The 13,914-nt window shown below is 41.8% G+C and overlaps 1 protein-coding gene across 1 annotated transcript in view; it reads left to right on the plus strand.

Moving 5' to 3' along the window:
* LIN54 (lin-54 DREAM MuvB core complex component) overlaps positions 1-13,914 on the plus strand; it is a 65,386-nt gene that overhangs the window by 11,550 nt on the left and 39,922 nt on the right. Inside the window, exons 2-3 of the mRNA XM_075861200.1 lie at positions 8,625-8,754; positions 12,751-12,896. Of these exons, the coding sequence (XP_075717315.1) occupies positions 8,625-8,754; positions 12,751-12,896 (276 nt within the window). The remainder of the gene's footprint in view (positions 1-8,624; positions 8,755-12,750; positions 12,897-13,914) is intronic.

The raw sequence follows: 13,914 nt of genomic DNA on the forward strand, positions 1-13,914 counted from the left end.
TTGTAAACTACACCCCTCAAGGAATTCATTTAGGGTTGTTGTTACCATTTTGACCGCACATTTTTTTCACAGCACGTATTTGAATTGGGCTCTGAAATGAAAAAAATGACATTTTTTCCAATAAAATGTCATTTGTGATCAAAATTTCTTATTTTCACAGGGAACAAAATACCCCATTTTGTTGCCCAATTTGTCCTTAGTGTGGCAGTACCCCATTTGTGGTGATAAACTGCCGTTTGGGCCCATGGGAGGGCTCAGAAGGAAAGGAGCGCTATATGTTTGTTGGAGTCCAGATTTTGTTGGATTGGTTTTCGGGTGCCATGTCGCATTTGCAGAGCCTCAGAGGTATCAAAGCAATGGAAACCCACCAAAAGTGACCCCATTTTGGAAACTACACCCCTCAAGGAATTCATTTATGGGTAATGTGACCATTTAGACCCCATAGTTTCTTCACAGAACTTATTTGAATTGGGCTGGGAATTTAAAAAAAATATATTTTTTCAAATAATATGTCATTTTAGCTCAAAAATTCTTATTTTCACAAGAAATAAAATACTCAATTTTGTTGCCCAATTTGTCCTGAGTGCGGCAATACCCCATTTGTTGTGATAAACTGCCGTTTGGGCCCATGGGAGGGCTCAGAAGGAAAGGACCACCATTTGGCCTACTCGGGATTTTCTAGTGCGAAGTCATGTATGCAGAAGCCCCTGAGGTACCAGTACAGTTGAAACCCGCAAGAAGTGACCCCGTTTTAAAAACTACACCCTTAAGGCATTCATCTAGAGGTGTAGTGACCATTTTGACCGGAGACCTACACCCCATAAACTGTAATGTGGGTTCTCCCGGGTATGGCAATACCCTACATGTGGCTGTTATCAGCTGCCTGGACACACAGCAGGGCTCAGAGGGGAAAGACGAGGGGGGATAAGCTGTGTGGAGTGCATCAGGGTAAGTAAAATTGGGGTAAATTATAAACCAAGGGATGTATGATAAATTTTAAAACACTTTCATACAGAGCTCTGGTTATTCGGGACACGTGTCACATTGATATATTGTGTCCTCCCTTATCCCCCTCTTATAGCAGACTTTGCACCTCTTTTGACTTTTTCCCTTCTTGCCAGTTTGGGGAACTTCCCCTGGAAAGTGTTGCCCTGGTACGATGCGTGTGGGCTCGCTTCCAGAAGTACTGGGTGCCCCCCCTTCTTGGTCCCTAAAGATTAGGTTCTTGATAATCACCTCTTGAAATTCCAGGAAAGTTCCCGTCTGGCCTGCACATCGACGTAGCACGTACGCATTGTACAAAGCCATCTATATGATGTTCCCGGCCAGCTTCTTATACCACACCGCATGGCGCTGTAGGGCTTAAGGGCTTGATCTTACAAGTCCACCCCTCCCATGTACCTATTGTAGTCCAGGATGCAGTCTGGTTTGGGGGTGGCCTTTCCTTCATATATCCTAAACCTGTAGGTATACCCTGATGCACTCTCACAGCTTGTACATCTTCACGCCATACCTTGCCCTCTTACCCGGCAGGTACTCACGGAATTGAACCCTCCCTTTAAAATGTACCAGGGACTCATCAATAGAAATACACTTCTCAGGGGTGTATGCTTGGGAAAACCGGGCACTGGAACGGTCTAATAGGGGTCTCCGTTTAGACAAACGGTCAAAACTGGGGTAATCTCGGGGTGGGCACGGCTCATTATCAGTATAATGTAAGAAGCGAAGTATTGCCTCATTTATTTATTTTTTTAGGTTCCAGTTCAGTTCTGAAGTTGCTTTGAGGGGCCCATATGTTAGACACCCCCATCAAACACCCCATTTTAGAAACTAGACCCCTCAAAGTATTCACAACAGCATGTAGAAAGTTTATGAACCCTTTAGGTGTTTCACAAAAATTTAGAGCAAAGTAGAGGTGAAATTTACATTTTTTTTTTGTCAGAAAATCCTCTTTATACCATTTTTTTTATAACACAAAAGGATTTATCACAGAAACGCAACTTAATACGTATTGCCCAGATTCTGCAGTTTAGAGAAATATCCCACATGTGGCCCTTGGGCGGTAATGGACTGAAGCACCGGCCTCCGAAGCAAAGGAGCACCTAGTGGATTTTGAGGCCTCTTTTTTATTAGGCACCATGTCCGGTTTGAAGAGGTCTTGTGGTGCCAAAACATTGGGAACCCCCCAAAAGTGACCCCAATTTGGAAACTAGACCCCTTGAGGAATCCATTGTAGTTTTCTTGGGGTGCGTGCAGCTTTTTGATCAGTTTTTATTCTATTTTTAGGTGGCGTGGTGACTAAAAAACAGCAATTCTACTATTGTTTTTTTACAGCGTTCCCCGTGCGCTATAAATGACATATTCACTTTATTCTGCGGGGCGATACGATTACGGCGATACCAGATGTTTATAGTTTTATTTTATGTCTTCTGCCGTTTGCACAATAAAATACGTTTTGTAAACAATCATTCACTTTTTGTGTTACCTTATTCTAAGAGCCATAACGTTTTTATTTTTCAATCAATAAAGCCGTGCAAGGACTTATTTTTTGCGTAACGAACTGTATTTTCCATCAGGACCATTTTTCGGTACATGCGACTTTTTGATCTCTTTTTATTCCATTTTTTGGGAGGTGAAGTGACCAAAGAATTGTGATTGTGGTTCGGTTTAGTATTATTTTATTTTACGGCGTTCACCGTGCGGGATAAATAATGAAATAATTTTGTAGTTCAGGCCGTTACGGACGCGGCGATACCAATTATGTATAGTTTATTTGTTTGTTTATATATTTTTATTAATAATAAAGGACTGATAAGGGAAAAGGTGGGATTTTTACTTTTATTACTTTTAAATCTTTTATTTTCTAATTTTTACACATCTTTTTTTTCACTTTATTACTTTGTCCCACTAGGGGACATGAGGGCAGGAGGCTCTGATCGCTATTCTAATACACTGCACTACATGCGTATTAGAACTGTCAGCTACTCACTGACAGCAAGCATAGTGGGTCCTGACGTTGTCAGGACCCACTAGGCTTCCGTCTATGGCATAGCCGGACGCCATTGTTTGGTGTCCGGTTGCCATAGTCACCATCGCCGGCCGCTATCGCGTAGCAGGCCGGCGATGGCAGCTTAACCCCTAAAAAGCCGCGATCTCTATAGAACGCGGCTTTTAAGGGGTTAATCAGCGGGGACACAGCGATCGGTCCCCGCTGTAGGAGCTGTGACAGCTGCTGAACAAGACAGCAGCGTCACAGCTCCTGTATGTGTCGGGAGGACGGCCGAAACGGCCGTTACTCCCGAGACGTACTATTACGGCATGGAGCGCGAACGATACAGCTGCCATGACGTAATAGTACGTCAAGGAGCGGGAAGGGGTTAAAATAGTCGCATCTTGTGACGTTCGAGTGCCTGACCTTGAAATCTACAGTAGCTCCGAGCCACTGTAGATTATCTCTAGGATTGACTCTCTGGCTCTAATTTTGTGGCTTGAAAGTAGAAAAAAAGGGGCAGGGTCTGGGAGATTTGTTACACCCCTTTTTGTAAAAGTGTCAGGTGTGCTGTAAAAATGGAAAAAGACACATGCAAAAAGCTTTGTGCCTAAATTCGCAACTTAACGAAAGTGGCGCCGTAACCTTAACACCGGATTCACACGTAGTGTAAATACTGCGGGTTTTCCGCATCCACACGCTACATAAATAAGTGGAAGAAACGCTCAGAAATTGACCTGTGGTGCATTTTTTATTTATTTATTTTTTAAATCCGCAGCATGTGAATTGCATTTGCGTAATCGCTTCCTTTTTTGTTGTGGGTTTTCCCCATTGAATTCAGTGGGGAGGTAAAACCCGCAACAGATGATAGATGTTGCCATTTTTGCGGCAGAAAAGCTGCGATTCTGCTGCAAAAATAATTTATACTTACCCAGAATTTGGTGCTTCTTTGTCCACGCCAGCCTCCTGGGATGATGTTTCATCCCATGTGACCGCTGCAGCCATTCACAGGTTGCAGCGGTCACATGGGATGAAACGTCACCCCAGAACTGCAGGATGTCTGAGGGATGCGTCGCTATGGTAAGTGTAGCAGGATTTTCGCAGCGGACGTTCCGGGTGAAAAACTGCACCACGATTTGGTGGTTTTTTTTGGGGCCGGAATTCCCTGCGACGACCAGGGCGGATACGCGGTGTGCTTTTACGCAGCATATGCGCCCTGTGTGAACATAGCCTTATTAATGAGGCCCATCGTTTTTGTGGATGTTGTATTCTCAAGAATTGTCCAAAGGTAGCATTGGAACTAAAACATTGGGCCAGGATCACACACGCAGTTTTGTTGCATTTTTTGGTGCAATTTTTGGCTCAGTTTTTTTTTTTAATCCAAAGTCCGAAATGGATCTAAAAGAAAGCAAAGCTATAAAGAAAAATCTGCAGCATCTCCTTTATTTTGTGTCCACTCCTGTGTTTGGCTAAAAAAATCCTGCAACAAAATGGTGTGTGTGATTCTGGCCTATTGGAAGCTGTGAAACATTTGGCCAATTCACATCTGACATTTCTTATTGGTCGGTAACCTGAAGGCTCTGAATTAGCGTTGTCTGCTTAAACATCCACTTAACCAGCAGATGGATCTCAACTTAATATCTAAAATGGCTTTCAGTTGCACAATTTTGTTTTATATCTGTCTGATGAGAGAGGAAAAACAACAAAACCTGTTATTTTACAGCTTATTTTCCAATGATTTATGGCATACTTAAGAGGCTCTGTCACCACATTATAAGTGCCCTATCTTGTACATGATGTGATCGGTGCTGTAATGTAGATTACAGCAGTGTTTGTATTTAGAAAAATGATCATTTTTGATGGAGTTATGACCTATATTAGCCTTAAGCTAATGAGTGTCTTAATGAACAACTGGGCGTGTTTTACTATATGGCCAAGTGGGCGTTATACAGAGGAGTGTATTTTCGCTCCCCAGCTCTTACACTGTCCGTAGCAGTAGGGATGCACGGTGCGTCGAAACTTCGATACTGTGCATCCCTAAACGCTTCGATACCGCTATTTCCTGTATTTCGATACTGAGCTGCGCAGCCGCACAGCTCAGTATAGTAACACATGAATGTATGGGAGCGCGGCTGCGGCTGTGTAATTCAGCCACAGCCCCACTCCTGAGTCATGATAAGTTCGCGGGGTCAGGATGATGCAATGCGGCCAGCGCTGCACTAATGAGCAGCGGCACTGGAGACAGAACATGGCGGGCGCACTGCAAAACACCCCCATGTTCTGTCTTCAGTGGCTCAACCGCCGCTCATTAGTGCAGCGCTGACCACGCACTTCCTGTCAGGAGCGGGGCAATGGCTGTATTACACAGCCGCAGCCCCGCTGGCGGAGATCAGAGAAACCTCTCATCTCTGCCGTTATTCCCCTGAATGCTGCGATCACAGCTGACTGCAGCATTCAGGGGAAAGTGAGAAGGGGGGATGCCCCTGGATCGCGTCACAGGGAATTCCTATGACGCGATCGAGGGCCATACCATATATGGGCAGACAGCCCAGGGTCTATTGACAGACCCCAGGGCTGTCTTACCATATTTCAGGTTGTTAGGACATACCCAAGTATGTCCTAACAACAGTCTGTGTGCTATCTGTCCACAGGTTAATGTACTGGCACATATCTGATATGTCAGTACATTAAAGTTTAAAAATAAAGTAAAAACAAAGTATTGTTAAATTTTAAAAAAAATACACATTCACCTTTTTTACAATAAACATTAAAATAAGTCTCAATACATAAAATATACACATTCAGTAATGACGCGGACAACAATTTTTTTGCATCTTTTATGATGTGTACGCTGTAAAAAAATGAAATAAACACGGCTTTCATTCACTTATTAATGTGGGGCACGAGGTGCGGTGAATTTAACCTCCATGTTCCTCCCATTAATAGTAATTAACCCCATCATGTACCTCGCACATTAACCCATTATGACTGAGAAACATGATGGGATTAATTACTATTAATGTGAGGCGCGTTCAAAATTCATCACACGTCGCGCCTCACCTCAGAAAAGGGAAGAATTTTTTTTTTTATTACTGTTGGCAAAAGTATCGAAATTGGTATCGAAATCGCAATACTAAACGAAGTATCGGTATCGAAGTCCAAATTCTGGTATCGTGACATCCCTACGTAGCAGTGACACGCCCCTTGCCGGTTCGGGTGAAAAGACTGATCTGCAAAGCTGAAGAGAGAGAGTGTGCACTTTCTCTGCTCGCTCTTGCTGTGGCACTGTCCATATCTGATTCTACAGTGTCACAGCAATAGTAACACGCCCCCTTGGCAGTACACGCCCCGTTGACTGTTCAAGGGGTTATTTAAATATCGGGCGCCAAATATAACAGCACCGATATCTAAATAACGGAGGGAGGTAGAAAAAAACCGTAAAGTTCCCCAGGGTTTGTGCAGCCCTCCCCATACAATGCATGTACAGGTATGGGGTGGTAAAAGGTTCTCTTTAAAATAATGTTCCTTGCGGTATCTCTAATTGCATCTGACTGGATAGTAGTTAATGAGTATCTAAAACTGCCGTAGGTGTGGTTTTTCACATAGGACAAACCACAGTAGATATTCATACATAGGAATGGGTGTTACAGATCTTGATTAGCGTTTCTCACCACTCCTGGAGAGCTAAAGTATGTCCAGATCTATTCCAGATGCTCGGCCAAAATTGTGTTAAAATGTTTTTGATGAAGCTACCTGTACAGGTGCTATATAGCAGTGTTGTATGGATGCCGCTACTCTATGCGGTTTTAGGAAGGTCACAGCTATGGTCTACTGGTGGATGTCGCAGCACAGCTGAGTCGGAGATCCAGTTTCCTGAAACTGCTCCTGCGCTGAGACATCCTTGGACAACCACAAACGAGTGCTGTGACCTTCCTATATGAATGTTTTTTAATGCATGCATGTCCACCGTTACTTTAGGAACCCACTCTTTTTATACATAAGTGTATGCACTTGTGGTCGTTGGTAATACTTAGCTTTGAAAATGTATTCTGTGTGTGTGTGTGTGTGTGTGTGTGTATATATATATCGTATCTTTTGGACTATACAACACAGTTTTTAGCAAGAATAAATATTGCTAAAAAGTCCCTGCGTCTTTTAGTCCACAGTCAAGGGACCCGGCTGCGCCGGGCCACGGGACCGCTTTATTATTTAACACCTTCCCGACCCATGACGTGCTGGCACTTCATGGAGGGGGGGGTGATGTATGGAGCGGGCTCACACGCGGTGTCAGCTCTGTTCTACAGATTGCGCTGTTCTTGGCAGTTGAAAGGGGTTGTGCCGTTCTAGCTTTTTGTTCTCTCCCGGTCACTTGATTACATGTTACATGTGGAGTTACAGAAACGGCGTACCTCAGCGAGTTACGCTGTTTCAGTAACTCGACATGTAACCAAGTGCCCGCTGGTTCAAGTCCCCTAGGGGAACTAATAAAATGTGTAAAAAAAACAGAGATACATTAAAAGAAAAGTTAGATACATGATCAGAAGTATAAAAAAACAAAAAACCTTTTCCCATTTTTTTTTTCTCCAAACACAGCGTAAAAAAAATTGGAATCGCTGCGTCCATAAAAGTCCGATCTATTACAATATAGCATTATTTAACTCGCACGGTGAACGGCGTAAAAAAAAAGTGGAACATACTAGTCCTTCTCAATGAAGTAGAATATCATCAAAAAAGGTAATTTATTTCAGTAATTCAGTTAAAAAAGTGAAACTCATATATTATAGAGATTCATTACACTGAGTGATCTATTTCAAGCATTTTTTTTCTTTCAAAATTGATGATTATGGAAAACAGTTAATGAAAATCCAAAATTTTGGCATTGGGACGCTCCGCCTGTGGCACTGTTTAGGTGTTATGGAAGCCCAGGTTGCTTTTGATAGCGGCCTTCAGCTCCTCTGCATTGTTGGGTCTGGTGTCTCATCTTCCTCTTGACAACTGTGTTATATCCAGCCCAGAGACAACGCAGACGTCTAGTAGGAAATTTTCGAGCACTTCTTGCTTCCCTCTGCTGACAAGCTTTATGGAGATGCTGATTTCATTTTCCAGCAGGACTTGGCACCTGCCCACACTGCCAAAAGTACCAATACCTGGTGTAATAACCGCAGTATCACTGTGCTTGATTGGCCAGCAATCTTGCCCGACCTAAACCCATAGAGAATCTATGGGGTATTGTCAAGAGGTCATATGTACCAAAATATGATGCCAATAAAAACTACAGCTCATCCTGCAAAAAATAAGCCCTCCCACCTCTCAATCGATGAAAAAATATAAAAAAAACTTATGGCTCTCAGAATGTGGTGAAACAAAACAAATAATTTTTTAACAAATAATTTTTTCTTTGTAAAAGTAGTAAAATAAAAAAAATATATTTTTTCCCTGTTTTCTGTTGCCTAAAACCTAGGTGCGTCTTATGGTCAGGTGCGTCTTATAGTCCAAAAAAATATGGTGTGTGTGTGTGTGTGTGTGTGTGTGTGTGTGTGTGTGTGTGTGTGTGTGTGTGTGTGTGTGTGTGTGTGTGTGTGTGTGTGTGTGTGTGTGTGTGTGTAATGAGTGTGTAATTTTTTATTTTTTTTAGATTGCTAAGAAAGTTCCTTTATCATCATCCTCATCTGGGGCTGTTATCACCAAGCTCATCATTGCGAAACCATCGAACAACAAATCCATCGGTTCTGGACAGACTACTCAATCGACTTCAGTATTTGCAGGTAAGGTTCCAACTTTTTTCCTAGTGCAGGTTACAAAATTAACAGGTTCCCGACCGCTGGTTGTATTTTTACGGCCAGCGGTCAGGGTCCTTAAAACCCGAGCCATAGACTTTTTACGGCATGGGTTTTAGCTTGCTGCCCGAGCGATCAGGCAGCTGACTGTCGGGTCTCTGGCTGTCAGTGACTGCCGGGGACCCTGAGTAGAGGATAGAAGCAGCTTTCGCTGCTTCTGTCTTCTCCGATCTCTTTTACACAGCGCTCAATGAACGCTGTGTATAGGAATAGAGGCAGCGGCCGCGCCGCTGTCTCTATTGCTCCCGATGTTCATGTGACTGGTCACATGATCGCCGGGTGCTGTTAGTGACAGACTGCTGCTGGGTCTTACTAGACCCAGCACAGCCCTATTAGTGACAATCGTCACTATGAGAGGGCTGATTACCCCTGTAACTGGGGCTGCTGTGCGGCTCCAGTTACAGTGGAAAAGATGGTGTAAATAAAGAAAAAAATATATACATTTCCCCAGTAAAGTAATGTGCAAAAAAAATTAACCATAATACATACAAAATACCCACCCCAATAAAAAGATGTCCCCCCCCCCCCCCCAATCATTGTTGTAACGCTAGCGCTGACCCAATTACCCTAATATAGACATGTAATATATTAAAATAGACAATGACTATCACAAATAAAAGGTCTATTTTAGGGTAAAACTATGTTATTACCAAAAAAAAATAGCTGAAACGTAAAAAAGCTTATTTTTTTTACTATTATTTTCAAACTTTAAGCCTGAAAATTCAAAAATAGCAAAAAGGATGTGTATAAAAAAAAGAAACCTGCATTGTCTACGGAAAAAGCAACGCAAAAATCCCGTCGCTAGCCCAACAAATAAAAGAGTTATAGCCATTTAGCTAACGCGTGCTAAAAATGGCTAAACGGTGTCTGGTCCTGAAAGCGCAAAATAGCCCGGTCCTGAACTGGTTAAAGCAGTGGTCAGATTAGTTGCTATGATATGATATGTTATGTTTTGTCTTTTTTTTTTTTTTTCTCTAAGATGCGTTAATGAGTTGTCTTGCTGAAGTTAGGCTCTTTTCACATGACGTCGGAGGTCTACATCGGGATGATCTCTAGACGTATACCTCTGATGGAAAGCTGAAACGTTTCCCACTGTATAGGCATATATTGGAATACCTTGCCCACTGTAAACAAATGTACTATGCGGTATACTTTTTTTAATTTTTATTATTGTATACCTTTTGTATGGAATAAAATGGTCTAATACGCTATTTTATACAGCAAAATGCAATGCATGCCAACGCATACCGGCCTGGCATATGCTAAAAGGACACCCTTTTGGAATATGCCGGGTGAATTCGTCCCTATGGACACGATAAACGGTGTGCAGGGAGATTTCCCCACATATTTGCCGAACGTAGGGCTCTGATGTAATGTGAACAGAGTCTTAGATATTTGATATTGTTATGTACTCTATATAAACTTTACATTAATCTGTCCTTGGTACAGTACTTTCTATTGTATGTGTAATATTGGAGATGCTTCATATGCAACTATGCGGCAAGTATGATTTTACAGGGGTTGTCCATTTTTGTATTTATAGAATAAAAAAATTATACAGAAGTTCTGCTCACATACCTTTCTTCTATCAGTCTAGTAGGCCCCTGTCTCTTCACAGTAGAATGGTATAGCCCACAGATTAGTCCTTCGTAATGTATCCACAGGCTGAATGAATAGGACTAAACATGGCGTCAATCATGTGATCTCCCCATTCACACACATCATGTGTCCCCTAACATTGTTAGAAATAGGGTTACATGGCATACGTGTGTTGGGGCAACATAGAGGACACATCCAGTAAATAGGACTAATCATGAAATAATGTTGCTTTACTGTGCCTGTATTTACAGCCCACAGATGAATAATAGAATGGCTGTCTGGGTGATGTTGTTAATAAAGTTAACCGTTTAAAAACACACACGCACACACACATCTCCTGCACAGACATGATGAGATTCTGTTGGAGGTAGAAATACTTTATACTCCTTAGTAAAATACTATTAACCTGTTAGATACCTAAATATTGTTACCTGAATACCAGTGGTCACTTGTGGCTGGTGGGTGACATGACTGACGCCATGTTTAGTCCATTCAGTTATTCCATGGATGCATTACTATGGACTGATATTTGGGCCACACCTTTTTTATTTTTTATTTTTTCGGTTTTTAGACAAGAGGCAAGTGCACTGACATAAGACAGGTACGTGATCAGAATTTTTTATATATATATATACAGTGAAGGAAATAAGTATTTGATCCCTTGCTGATTTTGTAAGTTTGCCCACTGTCAAAGACATGAACAGTCTAGAATTTTTAGCCTAGTTTAATTTTACCAGTGAGAGATAGATTATATTAAAAAAAACACTGAAAATCACATTGTCAAAATTATATATATTTATTTGCATTGTGCACAGAGAAATAAGTATTTGATCCCTTTGGCAAACAAGACTTAATACTTGGTGGCAAAACCCTTGTTGGCAAGCACAGCAGTCAGACGTTTTTTGTAGTTGATGATGAGGTTTGCACACATGTTAGATGGAATTTTGGCCCACTCCTCTTTGCAGATCATCTGTAAATCATTAAGATTTCGAGGCTGTCGCTTGGCAACTCAGATCTTCAGCTCCCTCCATAAGTTTTCGATGGGATTAAGGTCTGGAGACTGGCTAGGCCACTCCATGACCTTAATGTGCTTCTTTTTGAGCCACTCCTTTGTTGCCTTGGCTGTATGTTTCGGGTCATTGTCGTGCTGGAAGACCCAGCCACGAGCCATTTTTAATGTCCTGGTGGAGGGAAGGAGGTTGTCACTCAGGATTTGACGGTACATGGCTCCATCCATTCTCCCATTGATGTGGTGAAGTATTCCTGTGCCCTTAGCAGAGAAACACCCCCAAAACACAATGTTTCCACCTCCATGCTTGACAGTGGGGACGGTGTTCTTTGGGTCATAGGCAGCATTTCTCTTCCTCCAAACACGGCGAGTAGAGTTAATGCCAAAGAGCTAAATTTTAGTCTCATCTGACCACAGCACCTTCTCCCAATCACTCTCAGAATCATCCAGATGTTCATTTGCAAACTTCAGACGGGCCTGTACATGTGCCTTCTTGAGCAGGGGGACCTTGTGGGCACTGCAGGATTTTAATCCATTACGGCGTAATGTGTTACCAATGGTTTTCTTGGTGACTGTGGTCCCAGCTGCCTTGAGATCATTAACAAGTTCCCCCCATGTAGTTTTCAGCTGAGCTCTCACCTTCCTCAGGATCAAGGATACCCCACGAGGTGAGATTTTGCATGGAGCCCCAGATCGATGTTGATTGACAGCCATTTTGTAAGTCTTCCATTTTCTTACTATTGCACCAACAGTTGTCTCCTTCTCACCCAGCGTCTTACTTATGGTTTTGTAGCCCATTACAGCCTTGTGCAGTTCTATGATCTTGTCCCTGACATCCTTAGAAAGCTCTTTGGTCTTGCCCATGTTGTAGAGGTTAGAGTCAGACTGATTAATTGAGTCTGTGGACAGGAGTCTTTTATACAGGTGACCATGTAAGACAGCTGTCTTTAATGCAGGCACCAAGTTGATTTGGAGCATGTAACTGGTCTGGAGGAGGCTGAACTCTTAATGGTTGGTAGGGGATCAAATACTTATTTCTCTGTGCACAATGCAAATAAATATATATCATTTTGACAATGTGATTTTCTGTTGTTTTTTTTTAATAATCTATCTCTCACTGGTAAAATTAACCTAGCCTAAAAATTCTAGACTGTTCATGACTTTGACAGTGGTCAAACTTACAAAATCAGCAAGGGATCAAATACTTATTTCCTTCACTGTATATATATTAGAAAACTATGATTTCCTATTCTGTAAATAAATGACCAAATTAAAAAGCAGACAAACCCTTTTCGTTTTTTGTTTTTCATTTACAGGCAGAGTGCTTTCTCAAGGTAATTCTGGAGGTGCAACCAAAGCAATCACAATCACTGAAAGTGGAGGGGTCGTTGGGACATCTATGGAGTCATCATCTCAGACGTCTAACAAAATTGCTATATCACCTCTAAAATCTCCTGCAAAGGTAATGTTTTGGATAGATGGAATTCCAACTGATATATTGTGCTACCTTAGTCACAGTTCACACTGCATTTGGATGAATATGCATTTTTAAGGCCAAACTCAGAATGGATCAAGAAAAATAGGAGACTCTTAAAGCTTTCCATTATACTGCTCTTTAGGCTTCAGTACTTAATTGGCAAAAAACATTTATTGAAAAACCTACATAAGTGTTCAAGCGGTTATCCGATGAAAATAAAAACAATTTGTCTTTTCTGAAATTAAAAAACTTTAATTTACTTTCTTTTCGCAGGTTTTCAGTCCCGGACGCGTGGACCGGGAAGTTCGGAGCGGCTGTTCGTGTGACGTGCCAACACAGGCTCCGTGGGGAAGGAGCTACCCCCTCGTCTCAGCTAAGCCAGCTACCTTTTTCGATCTCTGAAACAGCCATGATGGAGGAGGGGGCTGGCTTAGCTGATGAATTGTCAGGCAGCCAACCCCTTCATCCGCATCATCAAGACACTCCGAGAGGAGCCTGTTTCGGCATCTCACAAGAAGAACGACCGCTCCGAACTTCCGAGTCCATGTGTCGGGAACCGAAAACCTGTGATTCGTGGAGGTTTGGAAAAGAAAGTATATTACAAAGTTTATCAATTTTAGAAAAGAAAAACAATAGTTTATATATTCATTGGACAACCTCTTTAACTGCAATGTTGTAACACAAAAATCAAAGCGCTTGAAATAAGAACTGTAGCTTTTACACCTAGACCACTTTTACAAATTGTTTTTTGAAGGATATATAGCAAAAAAAGCATCCAAACATATATTCTGTGATGTACCCATATATCTTTATGGGCCAAATGTGTGCCAAAGCAGGATGTTTTCGGCATGTGTTTAACAGGTACAATAAAATGGTGCAAAAAAAAATATAAGTTACAGTATTCATATTTTTTTTTTGTGGTTTTTTTTCCTCGCTCTTTAACAATGATATTTTGTTCCTAAATGTATGTTTTTTGCTCGTAGACTATGTGGCTAATGGTGTA

Source organism: Rhinoderma darwinii, chromosome 1 (genome assembly GCF_050947455.1).
Source record: "Rhinoderma darwinii isolate aRhiDar2 chromosome 1, aRhiDar2.hap1, whole genome shotgun sequence".
NCBI lineage: Eukaryota > Metazoa > Chordata > Amphibia > Anura > Rhinodermatidae > Rhinoderma > Rhinoderma darwinii.